General features: G+C 42.3%; 1 protein-coding gene across 1 annotated transcript; it reads left to right on the plus strand.

Moving 5' to 3' along the window:
• The first annotated feature begins 1897 nt into the window (after positions 1 to 1897).
• SGO1 (shugoshin 1) lies at positions 1898 to 24321 on the plus strand. Its single transcript, XM_074986133.1, has 10 exons — positions 1898 to 1911; positions 6429 to 6570; positions 6655 to 6851; positions 11311 to 11415; positions 13016 to 13080; positions 14121 to 14287; positions 16223 to 17071; positions 19268 to 19447; positions 23389 to 23572; positions 23816 to 24321. The coding sequence occupies exons 2-10, from the start codon at positions 6429 to 6431 to the stop codon at positions 23955 to 23957; spliced, it is 2031 nt and encodes a 676-aa protein (XP_074842234.1). The 5' UTR covers positions 1898 to 1911; the 3' UTR covers positions 23958 to 24321.
• Positions 24322 to 24785: the final 464 nt, after the last annotated feature.

The following is a 24785-nucleotide window of genomic DNA, read 5'->3' on the forward strand; positions in this document are numbered from 1 at the left end:
AACCCATCCTGCACAATGATCCCCCACTTTCACAGGCCTTGGGAGGCAGACCAGTCCTTGCCCACAGACAACCTGCCAACCTGAAGCAAATCCTAACCAGCAACTATACACTGCACCACAGTCACTCTAACTCAGGGACCCATCCATGCAACAAACCTCGTTGCCAGCTCTGCCCATGTATCTACACCAGCAACACCATTACAGGACCTAACCAGATCAGCCACACAATCGTGGGTTCATTCAGCTGCACAGCTACCAATATAATTTATGCCATCATGTGCCAGCAATGCCCCTCTGCTATATACATTGGACAAACTGGACAGTCTCTACATAAAAGAATAAACGCACACAAATCAGATATCAGAAATGGCAATATACAAAAACCCGTAGGAGAGCACTTCAATCTCCCAGGCCACACAGCAGCAGACTTAAAAGCAGCTATCCTACAGCAAAGAAATTTCAGGACCAGACTCCAAAGAGAAATTTCTGAGCTACAATTCATCTGCAAATTCAGCACCCTCAGCTCTGGCTTAAACAAAGATTGCGAATGGCTGGCTAAATACAGAAGCAGCTTCCCCTCCCTTCGTGTTCACACCTCCAGATCAAGTACTGGTAGTAAGCCTCACCCTTGCTGACTGAGCTAACCTTGTGTGGAAGTATAACATTGTATAAGTATAACATTGTATAAGTATAACGTTGTATAAGGGGACATGCTGGATACATTGTATATGAGAGGGCATGCCAAAACATGTTACAAAGTATCTGAAGGAGCACACGTAGGGACAGTTAGCTTTTGAATGGAGAAGCAATTAAGATGGAGCCAGCACGTCTAAGAAGCAGGCATCAGAATGGAAGGTGTGAAGGGCAATTAGTTAAGTTAACTGGAAGCTGTTAAAGGAGATTGTTAAGGGTGGCAGGTAATTGAAGATACGTGACTGGTCTCAGGGATCTCGAAGGGTGGTGACTAAAATCTTTTCTTCTTTTGTCTGTAACTTCTCTGTAACTTGTTCTCCAAAAACAACTGTATAAATTAAGAGACACAAGCCCCACTCAGGGGGCTCACTTCTAAATGTATTAGCAGAGCGGCTTTGCTAATAAAACAGAGTGGTCTGATAAATTGTGAGTCTGAGTCAAACTTTGACACTTGTTATCCCCACCCTTGCTCTGGCTTATTTATACCTGGCCCTGCAGATTTCCAAGGTCAGCATCTGATGAAGTGAGTCTGTGCCCACGAAAGCTCATGCTCAAAACTCTTCTGTTAGTCTATAAGGTGCCACAGGACCCTTTGTTGCCGTTACAGATCCAGACTAACACGATGGCTACCCCTCCCATACAGAACTAGAGGGTGTCTGAAGGTGCAGACAGGGCAGAACGATCTGGAGGGTACCTGTGCTCAGAGAAGAGCAGAAAGGTGGGGTGGGAGTGTAAGCCAGGGTAATGGTGTGTGAACATATGCAGGCAGGAAGGGAGGGAGGACCTGCAGGGTGTGTGAACGCACAGGCCAGGCACACAGGGGAGCCCTACCGGGGTGTGTAGGACCTGGCTGCGCACTGATATGGACAGTGCAGGGAGGCTGTGGAGAAAGAAGGGGCAATGGAGCAGGTGCGGGGCAGAGAGGACCACTCGGCAGGGAGCAGGCAGAGGTTACTCGAACGAGAAACGGGTCTTGGCACAAGTCACGAGCCGACCGAGCCCCATCGGCGCCTGCGCACGCTGGACCCCCGGGAGGCCGTTCTTCGGAGTGGGGAGGAGCAACAAGAAGCAACGCAGCGGATCAAAAGGACCCGGATGATAACAGCAACATTGTCACGTTCGCCGCGCTGGCTCGCGCAGTGACGTGACGCAAGCTCGTCGGGGGACGGGCAGCCAATGGGCGGAGGAAGCGGGTAATTTCGAACTGGGCGGAAGCCGGTAAGGAGGCCGGTCCGGTACTAACGGTCCGAGGCCGTCGCGTTCAGGTTCGGAGATAAACAGAGCGCGCGCAAGAGGGTGAGCGACACGCGGCGGCGGTTGCCGCTACACCAGTGCGGGTCGGGGGTCAGTAGAGCTGCCGCGCGGGGATCCGGCGTGTCGCCTTCTGTAACCCCACGGGCGGGCCGCGGCTCTCTGCCCGGGCCGCATCGGCCTGTGCGGGAGGCGAGGTGGCTGCGCGTGTCAGGCGCTGCGGGGACAGGCCGGCTCCGCGCGCGGCGCTACGGGCCCGGGACCTTTTGGCCTCTGCCCCAGCTGCCTCCGGGACGCGCTGAGATGTGCTGGGCCGCTGAGCCTGGTTCTGGCTGGTCCGAGCCCCTTCCCACTGGCGAGGACTTAGCACCCTCACGGGCTCCATCTAAGCCCCGTCCTTCGGCGCCTCGGCTCGGCTCGGCTCAAGTTGCGGTTAGGACTATGTCGTGCAGGATGGGCGCGCTGGCGTGGGTGTAAGAGCCAGAACCAGCATCTGCGAACCTCGGTGTCTGCTGCATTGTGGGCACTCAACTGTGGGCTTGCAGACACCGAGCCTGGGTCCCCCAGACAGGCTTTACTGGGTATAGCCTGTAGAGAAAATTAACCACATCTGATAAATTCATAGAAAGATTTTTACCTACTGAAACAATGGGACAAACAATCCCCTGTGTAAAGATGAAAGATAAAGACCTCAGCCTATTGGCTTCTTCCCACCCTTTATTTCTCCCATGAAGAAACTTTTAGTTCTTGGAGCTTTTCACTTAGGTGGTATCTGCCTCAGTGAGACTTTCTGAGTCTGTTAGATCTGATAGCTCCTCCTCCTCTGGTCTCTCCGCTGCCTGTAGCTCTCTCATTTCTGTCAATGCTATGTAATTGACTAATCTATGAAGAAATCAATCTTCTGATTACACTCTGTCACTGGTAAAGTTAAAGGTTTTCCTTCTCTCTCCCAGGACCACCACCAATTGTCTGCCCCCCTAATAATAACGGTACCCAGCCTTTCTGTGCACACAGTCTGTGGTGCTTTTTTCAGGTTTAACCCTGTGGTAGGGTACATCTACACTGCAGAAACAGCAATACATTTGAAAAAACACCCTCCTGCCACAGTAGCAAGTCTCCGAGTCCAGGTCTAAAGGCTAGGGCTTGCTCTCCAGCACTAAAACAGCAGCGTAAATAGCTTTGGTTCAGACCTGCTCTCCTTGCTGGGTTTCAGAGGCCAAGCAAGACTGTCTACGCCAGGGTTTCTCAAATTATATTTCACAGAACACTGGAGTTCTGTGAAAACTCACAGGTGTGCCATGAGCATCTGACACTTGATATCAAATACTGATAGTATATTTTTTTCTGTTGTTAAAACTAGATACAGTGTTGCAACTTTAAGATACCTGATTAAATTACTTCATTTTGGTTTTGTTGTATGTTATGCTTTTTTTGGGGCGGGGTGGTCTGACAACAATTTTTTCTTTATTTAAAGAACATTTTCAGAGGTTTCTGCATAAAGAATGACTGTTTGGTGTTCTGTGGTCTCAAAATGTTTGAAAAACACTGCTCTACGCTATTTTAGTGCCATAACTTGAGCCAAAGTCATAAACTCTGGCTCTGAGGCTGACAGCCAGTGGGCTCTTTTTTAATATATACCTATGTCTAGGGTACCGCAAACATTTACAATGCAATTAAATAGCCCCTTAGCCTAGTAGTCCCCATCCAGTAGATTAGTAGATCCTGGAGCTTCTTTCAGATGATCCTGATTGGGTTGTGTAGGAGGTTATCAAATGCCAGCACTTCAGCTGCCCCTCCCCTCATCCCTTACTTCTCCTGCCCTCTGCCTTGGAGTTGCCCCTCTCCCTCCACTCCCAGAGCGTCTGGCTTGCTGTGAAGGGTATGTGAGGCAAAAGAGGGCACTACTGTGTTTCCTTCCCCCAGCCCTTGTACCTCATCGTCAAAGAGATGGGGGCCATGACAGGACCGGGTATGGAGTGAGGTTGCTGCAGTTGCTCCTATGTTGGACAATGTTCAGCATACTTGAAGGAGCTCTTTGTTGTCCTCTCGCACCAGTGTATCTCTATCACTCACACAAACATCCTTTCAGCCTCCCCTCCCAACCCAACTGGTTGTTGTTGTTACTTCTTTCAAAGTGTGTTGTTTCAGGTTTATGACTAGTCTGCATTTTATAATTTTTATTTCTTATGTTTTAATAGTTGTACTGAGTTCTAAAATATGGCTGGAATAGTTATTCTTATGGTGATTATAAAAATAATACATTGTCTAGGTATTTTATTTTTATTTCCACTGGTTTTGCACATCTGCACATTCCCTCAGTACTGGTGCACAAAGTCCATTCTCTTCAATTTTTTTTTTCTATTCATATGTGGACCACTGGCTTGTCTTCTGAAATTGGCTGAATCTCAGAGGCTTCTCCAACCAAATCAAGGAGTTTGTGTTGCAGGACTGGAAGCAGCCTGTGGGGCTAAGGCAGACTCCCTCTGGTCATGGCCCTTCACTGCTTCTGGCTGGCATGCCCCTGCAGCCCCTGTGGGTGGTGGGGCAAGGAGGTCTCCACGGGCTGCCCTTCCTTGCAGGCATCTGGAGCTCTCATTGGTCCAGAATGGGGAACCGTGGCCCATGGGAAGTATGGGGATGGCACCTACCAGGGAGTATGTAGAGCCACTGCTGGACATGCCATCCACTTTTGGGAGTGGCACAGGTCAGTGTGGGGTTGAGCCTGCTTTAACCTTGCTCTACCACCTTTCAGGAGCCTTCTGAGGTAAGCAGTGCCTAGCCAGGGGTCCCAGCCCTTAGCTGCTGCCTTCATTCTAACTCCTTGCCTCAGCCCTGTGTCCCTCCTGCACCCAAACTCCTAGACCCTGCTTCCTGCCCCACAACCTCCTGCTCCAGGCTCACCCTGGGACCTGTTCCATACTCTGAACCCCTTGATCTAAAACCCAAGTCTCCATCCACCTGCCGTACCAACCCCTGGCTCCAGCCTGATTCAAGGGGGTGGAGGAAGGAGGGAGATAGAATGAGCAATGCAGGGCCTCTGAGAGGAAGAATGGGCTATGGTATTTGTGTTTGAGGTATATCCTGGACTGCATTTAAATTCAGAACATGATCTTGTGCTTAAGAAGGTTAGAGACCACCCCTTTAGCTTAATGGTCTCTACACTTCTTACACTGTGTTCCGGTGCTGGGGCTGGGAGTGAAGCCAGGCCATGGGCTGGAGAATGAGGTTTGGACATGGGTGGAGCAGCAGTGATATAGTCTGAGCCCACAGCCAGAGGTTAGGAGTGGAGCTGGAGGAGGAGGCAGAGAAAGGCTTGAGGATTGGGTGGGGCCCTGCCATGTCCACATACCTAAATGCTTGAATGTTACTCTGAGTCACCACAGTTTGGGGCTTATTGCCTTATCCCAAAAGCCTTAATTTAGCTGACCTGGATGCAGCTGTCAGTGTTTAATTGATGTATAGATATAATTTACCTAGGCTAGGCTTTTTGAACAAATAGTTTATTTGATGAAAAATGCTGTTTCAGTTGCCTCAGAACTGTCCATTAATTTGATATTAATAGTTTGGAATCCCAGTAACTTTATTGGCATGGGGAGGGTTTAAAATACCAAAAGGACATCCACAAAACAGCCAAAGGAGGAAATGCTGTGTTGTCCTATCACTTTTAACCCTGTGTTTAGGGAAATTCATTTAGTAGGTGGGAGACCAAGGTTTGTTTCCCCTTCTGCCTGATACAAAGTAGTGATGTGAATGTCAGTCTCACAACTTTGAGCTGAGCATTCTAACCACAAGGCTATTGTCATACTCTGGCTCAGTGATTATTCTAGTCCTCACTGCTACGTCCTCCTCCTGCATTGTGAATCTAACCCTTTAAAATGCTCATAACCAAAATGTTTCAGGTTGACTAAACTGTTTTGTGCAGTCAGGAAGTGGTTTTGTCAATTTACTAACAATTTTGAAAGTTTAAAGTGATTATAACCAAACTTTTTTCTATTCTTCTGAACTGTCAGTTAACTGAAACAACAGCTATTCAGACAGCTGTACTCTTGATATCCCCCACAGCAGTTCATGAATAAAGTAACTGAGCACCAGCAAAACAGTAAAGCTGACGGTCAAATGCAAAAAGTCAAAACAAACACAACAACAAAACCTCTCTCTAGTCTCTTCCCTATTTCTCTCAGGCATTGTTCATAGCAATAGTAGGCATAACATTTTCAGGGGGTAGCAGCAAATAGTGATGCTATAAGCCACTGTTTTTCAACCATCTACAGTCAGCTAACTATAGTTTGATCTTAATAACCGTGATAAATTTCATAACTTTAAAATATTGCTGTGTGTCTGAGTATTATCTGCACTCCTTTGTAAAAACTGATTCAGCTAGAATGGATATTTTTCATAATGCAGGAGGTCATATAAATGACTACTTGCAAGTATGTATTCCAAAGTATTTTAATAATTTGTTTGCATTTATGTTTTCTTAGAAGATGGGTGGAGAAAAATGCTTGAAGAGGCCCTTTAAGGACAGCCTGGATGATATAAAGGAACGAATGAAAGAGAAAAGAAATCAAAAATGGGCAAAGTTGGGTAAAACAAGTCAGGTCTTGAATACAAAATGCAGAATAGCAAGTAAGATGTTTTACTATTTTGTTTTCACAATTTTTCCGTAAGTTTGTTTTTTATCACTTCTAAGTATTGTTTATTTTCTTACAGCCAATAGTTCTGCACAACTGAAAAGCTTCCAAACAAACAATCGAGCACTAGCTCTGGCTTTGCAAGAGGAAAAAAACAAACTGAAAGAAGCCCAAGATATCATTTTGCATTTAAAGAAAGAGTATCAGTTTCTGAAGTTTCAGATGTTTGTTCTACAAAGAAAACTTAACTCTCAGCAAGCAAAAGAACCGATTGAGGTATTTGCATTGACATGGCATCTTTCCATTCTAGAAAGAAATAGATTGAACTTTGAAAGGCTTTTCGTGCAAAGATTTAGGGACTGAATAGCCCCATTTATATCACTAGGCAACTTAAAATGGATGCAGCTAAGCATATGCCTACATCTTTGAAAGAGTGAATTAAAAAGTCCCCAGTGATTGACCATAACGTTTTTAGGACTGATTCTGAGAGGCATTCAGCAACCACAAATGTAGCTGAAATCAAGAGTGCTCATCAACTCTCAAAAGCAACTGTTCAGTCAACTCTAACAGGGAATTTTCAGTAATGAAGGACTTACTGGTAAAGCTTTGAACCCTTCTTTTCCTACTTTTTTTCCCAGCTTAATAGTGCTGCCCAGGTTAAAACTTTGTTGTGAAAATTTCTTTCCTCTTTCATATGTATTTTACAAAACTTTTTGTTGGAGCCAGAAATAGTGCTTTTCAATATCATGAGCTAAATCAGTGATTAACTTAAATATATTCTGTTATCGCACAAGTATATCTCAAATCTATATCAGTTTCAGTCAAAGTTAAATAACAATTGGTACATCAGTTTTAATTAGAAAAGCTGAAAATAAATCATGTATGTGTAGAAATTAAATGCAACACCTAGGCTGTCTGTACACTGGCACAAATCTTTGAAATAGCCATGCTAATGGCCACTTCAATTTCAAAGATTTGTGCCAGTGTAGAAATGGCCTTAGAGCTGAATTGTACCCACTGTGAAGAGCTTCAGGTAAAATGTGTTGGAACCACACTGAGGCTGTCTCTAAGCTGCAGGCTTCTATCAGGAGACCAGAGGGGTCTCAGCAGAAGTTGCCGCGTCAGGAGCGTTCTGTTGATATCCCTGTCTTCCTTGTTCCACGAGGAAGAAGGGATGTCTTGGCAGAGGGAGTTTTCCTGACATTTGTCCCCATGTGGATGGGCCAAATGTCAGGAAAGCTTCACTCAATACAGCTATCAGCAAGAGGTACGCAAATGCGGTGTACAATGTGTGTATCTTTTGCCGACAATTCTCAGCAGTCTAAACACAGCCTAAGTCATTTATTAGAGTCTGGCTCCAAATTATTTACACGTGTGAAAGGGTTTCAAAAACTAAGGTCAGGAGTTTAAAACATATAGATGCCTGAAATTAGGTTTCTAAATCCTTGTTTAGCACTTATATAAATGGTCTGACTTTCAGATGTGTTTAGCACCCTGCAACTCTGATTAAAAGTAATGTCCTCGGGATATTTCTCTCCTCTCTTTCCACACTTTGATACATTAACACCACCCGTTTATGACTTAGGCTATGTCTACACTCTCTCCTCCCATCAGAGGTGGCATAGTAATGAAGCACTAATGTGCATATTCAGAGCCTCATTAGCATAATAACAGTCACGTGAAAGTCTAAGTGCAGACTTTGAATTGCAGATTGACAGTGTGGATGTGCGCAGCTTCCAAATAAGCCCCCGACTTTGACATTCCCTTGCTGTGCTTTAGTTTTGTGGGAGTAAGGGAATGTGGAAGTGGGGTGCTTATTTGAAAGCTGCCTTCATCTACACTGTCAATCTGCAATTTGAAGTCTGCACTTTTGAAATTTGCTCAGCTGCTATTATGCTAATGAGGCATGAATATGCATGTTAATGCCTCATTAGCCTGCTTCAGATTGCCTCATTACCATGCCACTTCCAACGGGAGGGGGTGAGTATAGCAGCCCAGCCCAGCTTTCAATCCATGAGCTGTTACACATTTCACTCAATTTGGACGAGTTATTAAATATTATTGTTAAAGTTAAGATTTTGTAAGTTATTTTAAGAAAAGTCATGGACAGGGTGTAGGCATTAGACAAAAATTCATGGAAGTCTGTGGCTTTTACTAAAAATAACCTGGGGAAGAGGGGTTGACAGCTGCAGCCACAGTTGCTAATGGCTGTAGCAGGAACTGAGGCTAAAGAAGTCATCCATACAAAAGGAATTGGTACCCTCCATGATATGAATTGTATCCTTAGCCATTGTTGTTAGGGTGTGTTGGAAAACTTATGCCATAACAGTTCAATTGGAAAACACCCATTCCTTGTATACAAAAAGTTTTATAAATATCGTACAGGTTCAGTGAATATTCATCCAGTTACAGGCAAAGTTCCAGCTGGATCCATTATAGCGGGATCCTGTGATACCTATCTTTTAAGATCTGCAGTGGTGCTGCCATGTGGACTTGCCTGGGGTTTCTAGAGGGTCCATAGCTCCAGAGTGGCCAAAGGCTGTGGACCTAACAACTTCCTAGGCAGTCTCACCATGGCTATGTCTGGACTAGCTTCCCCCTTTCAGAAGGGGCATGTTAATGAGCAAGGTGGGAAGATGCTAATGAGGTGCTGTCATGAATATGTAGCACCTCATTAGCATAATGGCAGGTGCAGCAACTCAAAAGTCCCACTTTTGAATTGCATGCTGCCCATGTAGACGGGAGGCCTTTCGAAAGGACCCCCCAGTCTTCAAAAGCCCCATATTCCTATTTGGTTTTAGGAATAAGGGGCTTTCGAAGACTGGAGGATCCTTTTGAAAGGGGTATCTACACGGGCGGCGCGTGATTCAAAGGCGGCACTTTCGAATCACCGAAGCCACTATTATGCTAATTAGGTGCTGCATATTCATGACCACCTCATTAGCATCTTCCCACCTTGCTCATTACCATGCCCCTTCTGAAAGAAGGGGATAGTGTAGATGCAGCTTATGTGAGCTGCCCCACAGCTGGGTGCCTCAGGTTTCCTGGATCCAAAGCTATAGGGCAGTTTGCCATGGCAGGATTTCAGTGTGATGAGCCTGGAAGTCCTGGGACTGACTTCCAGGATCCTTGGCTTTGGGACTGCTGTAGCATATGGACTGTTCTAGCCTGGCAACCCCACCACTTCCAGATTCTCTAACTGGCCCAGGAACCTAGAAATCCTGGAGTTTATGGTAGGGCTGTCAAGAGAAGCAGAACCTGAGAGACATTGGCTAAAGCTGTCAGTTTTACCAGTGAGGTGAAAATGATAAAAATCATGTCAATTTCAGGTGGTAGACTGGGGTCCCAGGCTATATGTTGTGTTTCAGAATCACCATACGTATCAGAATTTCTACAGTGATTTATTTTGAAATAATTTTGGGTTTGTGGAAATTTAAAAAAAAATTGTTCCAAAGCATGCTGGATTTTTTTTCATTGTTCTCATTTCTCCCAAACCATACATTCACTTTCAGCCCACAGTAATTTTATAAAGGTGTCAGGTACAATAAACCCTCAAAATGCGCAATTTCAAGTTGTGCCTAACTTGCATTGTGAGTTAAGTGCAACTCAGTGTCCATACGACACTGGCTCAGCCACCCCCAGGTCCACTCACCACCTGTGCACAGCTCCAGCTCAGGCCCCCACGCGAGGGAGGAGCTGGGGTGGCTCCTCCCGGCTGCACCAGGCCTCTGGGGAAGTGGCAACCATGGGCACTCTCGGCTCTGGTTCAACCCTCCCCCTGCAGCCCTAACCCACCCCAGGCTTAACCCCCTACCCGCTCTCCCATGGCCCCAGCCCACCACCAGGCATAGCCCTCCCCAGCTGCCCCACCCCCCGAACCCCAGGACTTAACTTTCAAAAGGAGCTCTGGGTGCTCCTACTGCTTCCCTGGCTGCAGAACAAGGGTTCCGCTGGGTGGAAAAGCTGCTCCTGACTTACATGAAATTCGGGGTGTGTGAGAGTACATGGGAATGTAACCCTTGCGTAAATCAAGAGTCTACTGTATTTCCTAGCAGTCTAAATATCTTTACTTTTCTGTGTAACATACATTTAAAAGACATTCAGCATTTCAGCTGAATTTTTAATTTTATATTCCTCATCCTTTTCTGTTTTCCCCCTGCCCTTTTTAATACTATTGAACGTCTTACCTATTTATAAAAGTCTTTTTTACTCATCTTAGCGCAAGCATCAATAGAAAAAATGAGGACATTTTTCTTGCTGATGTAAATGTTTGATTTCTGGGTGGATTTTCAAGTTTTCACTGAAAACCCTAATTTTGTTAAACTAATTTTATTTTCATGAAAAAATGAGTTTTTGGAAAAAAATATTTAATTGAAACAACTTTAAGTTCTAATTCCAGTTTTTGGTACCTTTTTACTTTTCTTCTGCAAGTTAAAACTGGTTCCCTGCTGTTTAGTTATTTTCTCTTTTCTTTGTAAAGCATAGTGTGCACTTGGCACTTAAAAAAAGAGAGTAGTAACTTAATAGTGTGAATGAGAATGCTATGTGGCATATTTTGAATAGTATTACAATAAAATTGTTTGCTCTTCTCCTTCCATTAGACCAAAACAAAAAAGCAGTCCAGTAGCACTTTAAAGATTAAGAAATCATTTTGTTAGCCTTTAAAGTGCTACTGGACTGCTTTTTTGTTGTGATAGAATACAGACTAACATTGCTGTCTCTCTGTTTCCATTAGACCAGACTGTCAGTCTTGAACAAGATTATCTCTAAAGTTGCTCAAAACTTACTTAGTACAGCTGATCTTCTTGGTCCAGCTCAGGATTTGTGTTCCACTGATCTTGTAAGTCCATCCTGTATTTTTCTTAGATTTGCATGTGTTTTTTGTGAATTGTAGTGGATTTTTGGTTCTTGGAGAGGGGATTTTCAAAAGTGACTTAGCATAAGTCCTATTAGCATTCAGTGCGATGGAAGTCACTTAGAAAAATCCCACCCCTTATTATTCAACACTCACAGGAGGCTTTTAGATAGATAAGCTAGAGAGTCATTGCCCTGTGGTGCTTACAGAGTAATGTACACGAGACAGAACATAGCACCTATAAACAGAATAATACTTAACTCTTTATCAACACTTTTCATGTGTACATCTCAAAATGCTTTGCAAAAGGAAAGTTAGAGGATAAGATGTTATGGGAGTACAGTAAATACAGATATGCAATTATTTAACACTGTTATATGCATAACTTACGATATATTCAGTGTATTCCTCGCTTTAGCCCATTTTAAGAGACATTTTGCCAAATACTTGTCATTTTGCCCAAGAGAATAAACTGTTAAATATAGTAGCAATCTGACTATTTTTTACAAGTTTATAGAACTACAACTATTACAATAGAATACCGCAGTCAATATCTTACTCTCACGTTTTCAGTATGACATTTTTGTAATTGGTATCTGGAGGGATACTGTACATCCCTTTGGATCTGAGATTTTTCTAAATCTTCATTCTCAGAAAATTTACTCCTGTTAGGTAAATTTTACACTTTCAGCTAAATTTTCCAAGTGAGATACTGTAACTATGCTACAAAACTTGGGTTTATGTGTGCATGCAGAGTTACTTTATCTGATTTCCAGTTTCAGAAAAAATATATAGGGACAAATGACATGCATGCTATTTTTTTTCTCCTTTGGGCTGTCTTTTTTCTACTTTGAAAACTTGCCTCTCCGCATTCACATTTTTTGACAGTCTCGCTTCTTTTTTATGACATTCTTCATCGCTTTCCCTCTACAAACATCTAAACGTACACAGTGTTTTTAAAAATCTAGTATCAACTTTTTGCTCATCATATTTGTAGCTTTCCTGTTGTCCAAAAGCTGGAAGGAAAAGCTTTGAAATGAGTCATAATTTGTTCTTTTTATTTAATTATTAAAATACCATTTAACAAATTATTGTTTAAAAATATACAGTTCCAGGCTGACAACTTGTATAACACACTTTAACGAAAGCGGTTTGTAAAGCATGGCACAGTATTAAACTGAATTTGTAACCAAAAAGTAAAGAACAAAGTCTTAAATGAGCACCAACATAATTTTTCAGAATTATTTTTGATATTCAGTGTCTTTTAAATCACATATCCTGAATTATTTCTAAGGTCTAACAACAAATAGAGGCTTCCCTGTCTGAAGTCTGAGGTTTTTTCAATGAGAGGAACAGTGAAACTAACCATCCACAAGAAGCTGTCAAATGTGCAAAGCGAACAAACTTGAAAATTCTATGCTCATTTCTATCAATTATAGTAATGTGTAACATAACTATGTACAAATATTTCTGGCAGAAATGGTATTTCTCAAGATCATGGTGTCCCTTTAACTTGTGACTCTGATAGTTTCATAACAATGTATATATTACCACTTCATCATAGCAAGATTTGTTCTGTCTACAGAACAAGATGTGCCCCGCAGTTCTTGAAGATGATGGCTCCAGTTTTTTAAGAACAGCTAGTTCTCCGTAAGTGTTTTTTTTTTTATGCATTATTTATCTTTCTAAAGCCTACTATAGTAGCTTAATAATCATCCTTGTGTTTGCTCATGATACAATGATAAGCAGTGATGTTTGACAAAATTTATTTACACATTGCCATTAACTCTTTCTGAAGCAAAATCTTGGCTTTTGGAGTTTTATTTATTGTTTGGCCAATAAAAATGTGACTTTCAAGTTGGGGTCTGTGGATGCTCATACATTATTCTTTCCAAAAACTCTCTTCCCCAGATTTTCCCATTTGCACACCCAAAAATGCAGGTCAGAGGAAAACTACTCTTGGAATGCCTGGAAGTGTTTTCTCTGCTTAGCACTTAGCTCTTTGGAGAAGGACAGTACTGCTTCTAAATTCATTCAGTATCTGTAGTTCCTGGTCATGACATGAGCTCAGAAACTCCACCTCAATCCCTAAATAGCAATATAATGTACTACTGGTAGAGCAGTTCATAATTACCTCTTTATTATATTTAAACAGATCTCGTTTATTCCTCCCTCACCGCGCACCAAAAGTTTAAATTTAAGAAACTGTTCAACAGACATAGCTGTGTAAAGATGCAGCAGTTAGATTTTTCAAGAGCAATCAGAAATCTTTACAAATAGATACTTCAGTGAGGTTGTCCACAGTCCTATACCTATTATGAAGTTAGCACTTGAACTCTAGTCACCACTCTTCCAGAAACTTTTCTAAAGGTAAATTGTACCGGTGTTGGTCATTGTCAGAAACTGATCCCTTTTATAAGTAGATAAATTCTCATTTTGCTTGTAGAATACAGTGGTAGAAATTAACTTAAACCTCAAGTTAAAGAATGTGTAAGAGTTTAATTTTAAATACAAAAGCAGACTTCCTTCCCAAGAGTGTGCTGTTTCATACAGAATTGTTGTGGGAAATACTTTTCAGATTATTACAGATATCTTTGTAGTAGGAATTAAGGGGATCAAGCTGCTTTAAGAGACGGATCAAATTGATTATCTTAAATGTATGATTAATAAACTCCAACTTCTGTTCTTAGGGGACTTCAGTCACATGCATGTGTTGCAGATACTAGCACAGAAGGTATAACGATTGGAAGTGAAATAGAGAATAATACTGACACAAACAGTGCATCTTATTCTATGTCAGATTCCTGGCAGGCATTTGAAAATACCACTTCCATTAAGAAAATGACAACAAATGCAGGTAACTAAACCTAGATTTAAACAATGGTTCTTTCTTCTAAAACTGAAGTAGTAAAGTAAAACTTCCAAAACCTAATTAAGGCTTTTGAAGGTGAATCATTAAACCATCATAAACATCTTTTTTCCTGCTTTTGATTTTCTCTTGGGAAATTCTGACCATTGAAGAGAGTCTGATCATACAGCTGATTTGGTAATGTTAAACTGGTAAGCTGCTCAGGTTCTATATGGCAATTTTAAATAAAGTAAGATCATTAGTTTTCAGGTGACTGATCAATATTTTAAAATTCCTGCAACTAGACAATAAAATGTGATAAATTATGAAAGGATTTTTTTTCAAGTTACTTTAAAAAAAAGTCCTTTCTGAGATGGTGACTGTCCCAATTTAGAGCATGTGCCTTGCGGGGGTGAGGGGGCAAGGGGGAGGTCTTCCCCAACATGCTGTAACAAGCATTATAACACTTTTGTATTAGTTCTTAACTAGAGCTTTCTTTCTGTCACAAAAACATATATTGGACTAAAACTACACAAATGCATCATATTTTCCAAGGATAAGAAGGCAAGCAACTACTTTAAATACTTTCAGTGTAGGATTCTGATTTCCAGTGTTTAACTTCCTAGCAAGAGAAATGCAGAACCCTCTAGCCATAAAAGGTTTTTTCAGCTCATACCATCAGGGACTGAATTTTAAACTGTGAAGCAAACTAGTCCAGAAGGAGTGGCTATGTCCTTGGACCTCTAACTATGATGCATTGAATGTTTTCCAGTCAGTTTGTGGTTGGCTGAACTCTGCTCAGTTTTCAAACATTTGATTGAAAAATATACTCAAAAGGAACACCAAGAAACTTTAAACTGCAGGTATAATATCGCCAGAAAAATGAAAGGCCACCAATCTGAGGTTCAGTGATCATCTTGTAACACGTGAGAGATGCAGAATAACACAGTGTTTTCCCTTCTTTCAAGATTCCATATGCACAAAATTCTCATTCCTGGAAAGTTTATAGCATCAGAGATGTTCTAATGGAATAACTGAGTGCTAACTAGTGAAAAAGGCCTCAAAATGAGGGTTAATGGAGAAAAGAACTATTCTTTTAAACGAAGGGGGTATCTGAAGGCAGCATCTCTTAAACAACTGAGTTATTCTGATTAACTACCTACTGAATGATTTGAAAGAAAACTAACCAGGCATACAAGCTAAGGGTTTATTCATTGGCGTATGCTGGGGATAGGCAACCAGGAATACTGGGTGCGTCATATGAGTGGCCCTCCTTCACTGCAGTGGGCCACAGCAGTCCCTGGCCCATTTGGGTTCCACCTGTGGCCTTGCAACTCCTCTGTCCGCTTTCCTCCCACCCCACCACCCCCTGCCATACATCTCTGCCACACTGGGGTACTGAGAGCCCTGCTTTGCCCACTCCCATCCTAGGCTTTTGGAGTGGGTGAATTACCTGATTTGTCTCCACTCCTCCCAGAGCTGGAATGCTGGGAGAGGGAGGAGTAGGGACAACATGCAAATCAGGTGATTCGCACCTCCTCCAAAACTGCTGGAAGGGAGGACTAGGAAGTGTGGGGCTTCAGTGTGTGAGGGGGCAGGGCAACTGGGGGAGCACATACGCAAACATCTAAAAAAACACTGACCTGACATATGAGCTTGAGCTGTTGTGTAACTCCTTAGGAGGCAAAGTACTGAGTGTGAACTATTTACTTCATCCAAGCACATGAAGAAAAATTAGTTTTGTCTTGGAGAAAATCTCAGTAAATCCAAAGCGAGTTATGAATTACTTATTTGAGGTTGTGTTCAACGGATTACTTTGGTTGGCCTTATGTCATGAGTCATGCAAAAAATTTTAAGATTGGTCATCTTTGTTAAAAGCCTGATATTGTCAACAAAGTAAAAACTTTTAATTTGACATGTATTGTCATCCGCTTAATTCTGAAGGACAAAGATCTGATTTTCATCTGGACAGCCTAGAAGCCAACCTGGAAAATTTTCCTTTAGATGAAGAAGATAGGCAAGTTGGTATTATCTTACCAAAAACTGTGTCTACCAGGCGCCGCTGCTCAAACATGAAAATTCATGTGCGTAATCTCGACCATTCAGAAAGGGCTGATTTGACCACAGAATTTTTTAAACAGGAAGAAACTAGACTTAAGGGCAGTCTAGAGAAAGGTAACATGGAACCAAATCATTCTCAGCTGAGTGGAAACAAGATCAATACAGAACCAATGCTGGACCAGACAGATATATTGACTGAATTGAACTGCTCAATTACAAAACCTAAACTTAAACAAATTCAGCTTAAAAGTGGAGAAGACTCTCAAACAAGAAGAGAAAAGGCACAGAAAGAAAAATTGGAAGGAAGTAAAAAGACTGCTAGAGTAAGATCAAAAAGAGAGAAGAGCCAAGCTGAACAAACTTCCAAAGCAAAATTGGATTTATCAGTTGGCTCCAATAAAGCTTATGATTTTCAGTTTGAGGAGAATGTCCATATCACACCTTTCCGACAAAACAAGGTGAATGGTTGTGACCGTGACATGGATGAAAGAAAGGATACGTCTGAATTCGATATGCTCAGCAGTGAAGCAAGTGATTCAGAGGAGAATTTAGATGATAGCCTGTATGTGCCGTACAGGAGTAAATCAAAACAGGGGAAGAGTTCACAGTGCAAAAATGATAGCAGTCCGATGCAGACAAGGCCACGAGCTCAAAGATATGTGGTTTCCCAGCAACAGAAGACCAGTAATGAAGAGGAGAGTAAGAATACTGCATCAAATGAAAAGTCTATCAGTAAGTAACATTTTTAGAAAGCATATTGCAATTTTATTTCCTATTTAATAGTGGTTTATTGCTGTTTTAGACACTTAAACATGGTAACTTTTTAAAGCATTTAAAACTATTCAGTTATTGAAATTTCACATGATGCATTTTTGTAAACATCGGTATTTCTCCCATGGGATAAGTTGTAGTTTTAAGGTGCACTTCCTTAATTTTTCTTTTAAATTGGGGTAATGCTTTTCTTGTTGCCACTTAATTCTCCCCAGATTAAATGTCTGGGGCATGAGGTAAGTCAGGAAACCAAAAGGATAAATCCACAAGTAAAGTAACAAACGGGTGCTATAATGTGCTCGGCAATCAGGATGCCATTAGCATTTAAAAAAACACCTATACTTTCTTTACTATAATGTGATTTCAGTATCTTTCAGTCACAGCAGAGCCATAGCTTTGGTTTCACTTTAATCTGAATGTTTTGTGTTTAAACTACTAAAATCCACTTGATTACTTGCATGCTTTAGATATTTGCTCTGTTTGATGTGGGTGATCCAAATGACTTCAAATTTGAGCAAGATGTTCCTAAGGTACAAGCCCCTCCATAAAATCACCCTGATTTTGATGTTTTTTTGCATGCACACAGGGCTCCTCAAACTATGGCTCTAATCCAGACTTAGTCTAGACACCTAGGATTTATCTCCATTAACGTGTGGCATTCACTGTTCCTTTGGGTGGGTTACACTAAAGCTATTCCAACTTAACCTAGGAATTCTGGGTTGGTGTGTGATTTAGCTCAAACCAAAAAGAATGAAACATGCATGTGCTGGAAGACTAAACCTTTACCACCAATCACAAAATGTCCATGCAGACTCTTGTCAGAGGGTATGTCTACACTTACCAGATCGAAGTGTCAATCTCCTGGAGTTTGATTTTGTGCATCTGGTAAAGACGTAGAGAAGTGATCTCTCTGGCGTCCGCAGTTGAACCTATGCACTTCTGCTCTTGTGAGGAGTAAGGGAGGTCAACAGAAGAAATGCTCCTGTCGATCTTCCTCAGGGAGGACAGACCTTGCAGTCAATTGCAGATATGTCAATTCTAGCTATCAACAGTAACTGAATAGTTCAGGGAGACATGCTGCGATCACCTGAACCTCACCTATAATATCCAAACACTGATGGTTTGAGCCCTAGTGTTGCCAAATTTTAGAGAATGAGGGTTGTATATATTCCTTGCTAACTGCCTCATTCTGCAGGGGCTCGTGCTGGAGATTTTGCCATGGAACCAATATTTCAAGTTTGATTATTTTAAAATGCTCTAAAATCCACATGTGGACTATGATCTTTTATTGTAGAAGTATTGTTAAGGAATTAAACTGAGGTCAGATGAAAGATTACATTATGCAGTTAGGATACTGTAATCATCCTGAGCTGAAACTGAGCATGATCAGAGAAAAGCATTGGTAGGGTTGCTTGGTGAAGAGATTCTTGAGACACAGCTCCTCTAATATGAAGTGCTCATAACAACATTTCCAGATTTTCATAACTTTTCTGGAACAAATCTAGGGAATATGTGGATTGCAGAAGTGAGAACATGTTGAAGGGGAGGTGGAGCGGCATAGGAAGAAAAGGAATGATGGATCATGAGTAGTGTGGGTGTGGCTAAAGGAATAGATGGTAGGCAAGAGGATTAAGAGGTTGATCTTGGGCTGGAGTGGGAACAAAGGAGGATACAAAGGATGTGTGTTCTTGGCTTGTTGGGATACTTCAAGTTACATTTTGGGGTGGCATTTTACCTTAACTTTGCATTTTCTTGTTTTTAGAGGTTGTGTAGGTGGCTTGAAATTCAGAAAAAGCTGAACTAAGCCACCATCATTCACACTAAGAATGTTTTTGGGCATTTATTTTTTTTTCTTTGACTTTGACAGTATTGTCAAGCTTAAGTTGGCAGGTGGATTCCAGAATAGCGTGTAGTAGCTGAAACCTTTTTTTAAAAAAACGGCTAGCCGGTTTACAGTCCCCTGTTACTCATTGCATTTCTTCTTATAGTTAATCTAAATGCATGAAAAATTGTACTCTAATTTTATGCATAAATCAGGTATAATCCTTTACAGTCTTTACTTCTAGAGGGGGATATGTGCACTGTCATATGTTCCATATAAAAATGGATAAAGTGCACAACCCAGTGGTTCTTCTAAAAGTCCGTTTAAAATTGCAGGCACTGTTCAAAATACTCCAGTGGATAGTACTGCAATGACCAGGAAAATCAACAGTCAGTCAAGCACTGTGATGAAAGTAAATGAAGTAAAATCACATTCTTTACTATGTGCTATGGATGCAGTACCAAAAGTAGATGAGAATTCTTCCTCTGGAAATACACATTGCAATTTCGCTAAAGGTAATTTTGTTTGGGGCTTTTTAGTTTGTTACTTGCTGCTTGCCATCTCTGCCTAGTTCATGTCTCTTGTAGCACCTATAAACTCTAGTCACTGAAAAGGGCCCCTTTGTGTTAGGTAATGGGCAACAAAAATCCCTGTTGTTCCAAAGGTTATGCTTTTGAGCACCTTCACTTCAGTTAGTACAGTATAGTACATACTATACCTCCCTTGTCTGGCACCTTGGGGATCTGCCTGGTGCTGGACAAGGGGGAATCAGGCTCCCAGGATGCCTGGGGGGGCACTCCTGCAGGGCTCCTCCGCAGGGCTGATGGTGTCCCCTTACCGAACTTGAGTCCCCACAATTGTGGGGCTGCTGGTGGGACTCCATGTCCCAGCTGACTTGCTGCAGCTGTGGGGCTCCCCAGGCCAGGGTCCCCATGATGGAGGATGCTGAGGGGGGCCTCCCAGCTCCCTGCTGCAAGGCGTGTGGGGGCTCCAAGCCAGCTCTGTGCCACCCCAGCTGGGTCCCTGTGGCTGTGGGGCTGCTGGCAGGGCCTCCCCAGCCCTGGCTGGGCTTTCTGCAGCTGCTGGCAGGGTTTCTGCACCCCAGCCAGCTCCCCACCGTGGGGGGCGTAGGACTCCCTTGGCCTGGCTGGGGCTGTGTGCCTGACAGCAATTTCCATGCCACAGCCGGCTCCCTGCCTGGGGCTGTTGGCTCCCTCTGCCCACCGGGGGTCCCTTAACCTGAAGAGCTGCTGGCAGGGCTGGCTCTATGCAATGAGGCTATGCTCCCCAACTCCAACTGGGTTCCCAGAGCAGGCTGCCAGCAGGTGATTGCTGGTCCAGCAACACCCATGGTCCTGCTGGATGAGGGATGATGCCAGATGAGAGAGTCTCAACCTGTAGTTTAATGCTGTATGATCAACTTCAGTGGTTATAGGAGATCAAACTGAATTTATGGATTCTCTGAAGTTGATTTTTAACAAATATTTGCTTACAGGGGACATTCTAGAAGACTGAAAATAAGCAAATGTGTCCATATTTAAAAAGTAAATGGGATGACCTGGGTAGGTTAGACTGACACTGATTCTGGGCAAAGTCATGGAAGACTGGTATGAATGCAGTGAGTAAAGAGTGGTAACCTAAATAATGTACCTGTTTTCCATAAAACAAAGTTGATATTTTCAATAAGTTTACAAGCTTATTGATGAAGGTATCTTTCATATAATTGACTTATACATAACATAGGTAAACCATTTGATGTAGCCCTTTTAGACTTCTGATTAAAAATTAGAACTATGTAAAATCAGTCTATATTAAATGAAATACAAAATGGTTAACTGCTAGATCTCAAAATTTAATTATGACTAGTAAATCGTCATCCAAAGGGAGTATTGGTAATAGATTTTTCACAGCAGTTCGCCTGCTGTCCTCTAATGTCTATATATGATCTGAAAGAATAAGATCATTGCTGATAAAATGTGAAGATAATACACAGGTTGGTGGAGTGGCAAATAAGAGTGGTGATAAGTCAGTTGTCTGAGAAGGTGGGCTCTCTTGAACTTGTGGTAATAATCTCAAATGCAATGTACTTCATCTAGGAACAAAGACTGTGGGTCAAAGCTATGAAAGGAATTCTAAGATGTGGTTTCAGTGATTCTGATAAGCATTTAAGGACCATGTGGATAGCCAAAAAGAACATGAGTGTCCAGTGCAGTGCTGTAGTTAAGAAGGCTACTGTGATGTTGGAATGTGCAGGAAGAGCAGGCATATGAAGTGACTTGTTCATGGTCTACAAGTACCTGCTTGGAGGAAGAGAAGTTTCAGATAGGTAGTTCTTGAATCTAGAAGAAAGCATAACAAGAGCCTTATGGGTTGGAAGCTGAAGCTAGGCAAATCCAAACTAGAAATCAGGGTGGTATTTGTAATAGGATAACTGATTTAGAACACTTTATCGAGGGTCATGTGATCATTAGTGCCTTACCAAGTTCATGGCTGTGAGAAACACGTCACAGAATGTGAAATCAGCTCTTCCCCATAAATTCTGGCTATTAGAGGGGTTGGACTGGGGATCCCTCAGTCACAGGCGCCTACCATTCAGTGGGTTCTATTTGATAGCCAAGCTGGGGAGGAACAGGGTATCATCTTCCCCTGCACAGCCACTCTTGGGGAAGATCATGACCACCTCCAGGTATCTCCCATGGCTGCAAGAAGCTCTACATCTTTTGTGACTCCCCTTTGGATCAGGAATCCCACAGTTACAACACTGTGAACTTTCAAATGTTAACATGTGAAATTGAACATTTTTAAAACCCACAGGCAATAAAATGTATCAAATTAGATCATGCATTTGGTAGTGGTCTAGTGATAATGGTGGATCCTTTATCATTTATGGGCTTTAAAGCAAGACTGGATACCTTTTTAAAAGATATGGTGTGCCTCAAGCAAAAGGTTGGGGCTCGATGAAGGAAAGTACTGAATGGCTTGTGATATGTGTTATGCAGATGGTCAGATTAGATGACTGTAAAGGCCCTTTTGGCCTTATACCATGGGGCTATTTAACGGATTCAAAGATGTTATTGCATTTCTCTAGAGATATGGTAAGAATATTAGCTGCTAAAGTATGCTTTTATTTACAAAGTTAAATTTCTAGTTTAATCAATATAAAGGTAATAAAGTAAGCTTTTAAAAATAAATGGCTATAGAGCTTGCCTTATTAGGGACCATTTACCTGCATGTATTTGGTGGCTGGAGACAGTAAACTCCAGACATATCTTAGTTTTTGGTTGTCTTTTTTTTCTTAAGGAATCTTTTTGAAATTCTTTAGTGTTTCATATTTTGTCAAAGACAGCATTCTATTGTAGCAATATACACAGCTGCTGAACATTAAATCACTGATAGCTTTAGTCCTTTGCCTGTCAATGCTGAGTGCATCAGTGACAGAACATTGGAACCTTTTAATCTGTGTGCTAGAAAAGTATAGTAAAGCTCAGGACGTATCTTCAGCTGACCGTTGGAAGCTTTTGATGCAGCCCCAACCCACTGTAGCCAGACTCCCTGCTGGCTCCGCAGCCCCAAACCGTGGCAGCCTCATGCCCCAACCAGCCCTGCGGCCAGACCCCGCTCCACCGCTTGACACCCCTGCAGCCCTAAGCCGCAGCAGTCAGACCCCCTTACCAGCCCCACAGCCTGAACCCCCTGCCGCCTGTACCCTCAGCAGCCTCACAGCCTGACAACCCTGCCAGCTCCGTGGCCAGAAACCTCCCCCCCCCCCCCCCGACTCCCACTGTCTGTACCCCTCCCATGGCCCTGTGGCCAGACACCAACTCCCGCGGCCCCGCAGCCTGAGATCCCGCAGCCAGACCCTTCCTGCTGCCTGAACCTCCTGCGGCCCTGCAGCGTGACGATCCTGCTGCCTATAACCCCTGCGGCCAGACGACCTCCCCCGCCATGGCACTGCAGCCTGACCTCCACCCCTCTGCGGCCAGACCCTGACCGCCCCCATGGCCCGAAACCACAGCAGCCAGACCCCCTTACTATCCTGCAGCCACACCCCCCTGCCTCCTGTACCTCCCGCGGCCCTGCAGCCTGACCACCCCCGCCAGCCCCAAACTGCGGCACCCTGGACTTCTCCCAACTCGCCATCAGATTTTAATCCTCCCTCCCGCTCACAGCCCCAAACTGCCCCCAGTGTTTAACCCTCCCCAACCCAAGGTTCACTTACCTTTCAAAAGCAGCACCAGCTGGTGCCACTCCTTCCCTGAGTTAGGAGCCCTAGGAACTAATCAGGGACTTTTACATGTGATTCAATAGGAATTTAGTGTCCCTCTTACGAGTTCCTGCCTACAAACAGTACGTTGGTAACCAATTGTGCTTGTATAGCAAGGGATGAGTGTATATGATAAAATAAGAAAATAAGGAATATTTTAGTAATCTAAGTCTCTTTTAAAAATTATTTCAGCAGAGAAACCTGAGGCTTTTCAGACATCTCGTCTTCACCTCTGTGATGTCACGAACATTTCATCCTCTGATACAAAAAGTAGAATCTCGCATCCATTTTTTAGTACTGATGAAAAATCGGGGCATTCCAACCACAAACGAAGATGTACTATTAATGTGAACTACAAAGAACCAACTCTCAGTGGGTTAGTATCTTATTTATTATCCAATTTAATATACAAAAATATTTCTTAATGTACATTTTAGGATTTAGGATTTTATTTGATTATAGAAATAAAGACTTTGGTAAGAGAATAATTTGAAGGTCTGATTTTAATAGTGAATTGCTCAAGTGAAGATTGTTAAATATAACTTTCTAGTGGAAAACTGCATTGTTTATACATAAAGCTGTGCAAGAATAATTTTTTTTTCTAAATTATTTTTGACAGCAAGCTCAGAAGAGGTGATCCATTTACGGATACATGTTTTTTGAATTCTCCAATTTTCAAGCAGAAAAAAGACCCTCAGCACAATTCTGTGAAAAAGAAATCCCTGTCCAAATACAATGAGGCTTTTGTTGGATGTCGTTGAGAAGTCCTTTTGCCCCCTCTTGTGGCCTTATGAAGCAAAAAAATATTTGGCTAACTATTGTTGCATAATTTGACGCTTGTCAAAATTTCATACTGTCCTACTGCCACAATGGTAAAGTCTGGTTCAGACACTGTTCTGTGTACCAGGAAAATCTAACTATATTTGTTTTGGCAGTGATTCTATAAGAGTTTTAAATGTAGATTTTATAGGAATTTTGGTAGGGCTCAGATGAATACATCTAAATCAATTAAAGATCATGAATATAACAGTGTAATGAATACCTGCTATTGTGCTGTTAGTTTTTAAAGCAGTCTTGCTACCCAGAAATAGTTTGTATTTAAACTCTTTGGGGGAAAACACATTCCTGAACTTAAGTGTGAAATTCCTTATTTGAAGGCATTTGAGAAGATCTGGTGTAAAGAGACAAGCATCATGTGAACTGTTTGACTGATTACTGTATTTGTCAGTCCATGCCTATTCTAACTCCTTAGTTGATACAGATGAATAGTAAACTTGGGGTCTGATCACAATTACAGTGTAAGTGAACAGGTTTGTACAGAGGTCTTATTACTCAGACAAAGCTATATATAATCTATTGCCGTTGAAATTTTTAATAAAACTTTTTAAAAGCTAACAGTCTCATAGAAAACTTAATTCTAACTGCAGTGTCTTCAGCCTAAGAGAGGCTATGTCTGCATCACAACTTATGTCCCCTTCTGAGCAATGTGAGTTACACTGACAGCACTATCATTCTGGTGCTTATGTCAGTCAGTAGGAGAGTTTCTCCCATGGACACAGCTTCTGCCATTTGCATGGGCTGGAGCAGGT

This window comes from Carettochelys insculpta, chromosome 2 (genome assembly GCF_033958435.1).
Source record: "Carettochelys insculpta isolate YL-2023 chromosome 2, ASM3395843v1, whole genome shotgun sequence".
NCBI classification, from domain to species: Eukaryota; Metazoa; Chordata; order Testudines; family Carettochelyidae; genus Carettochelys; species Carettochelys insculpta.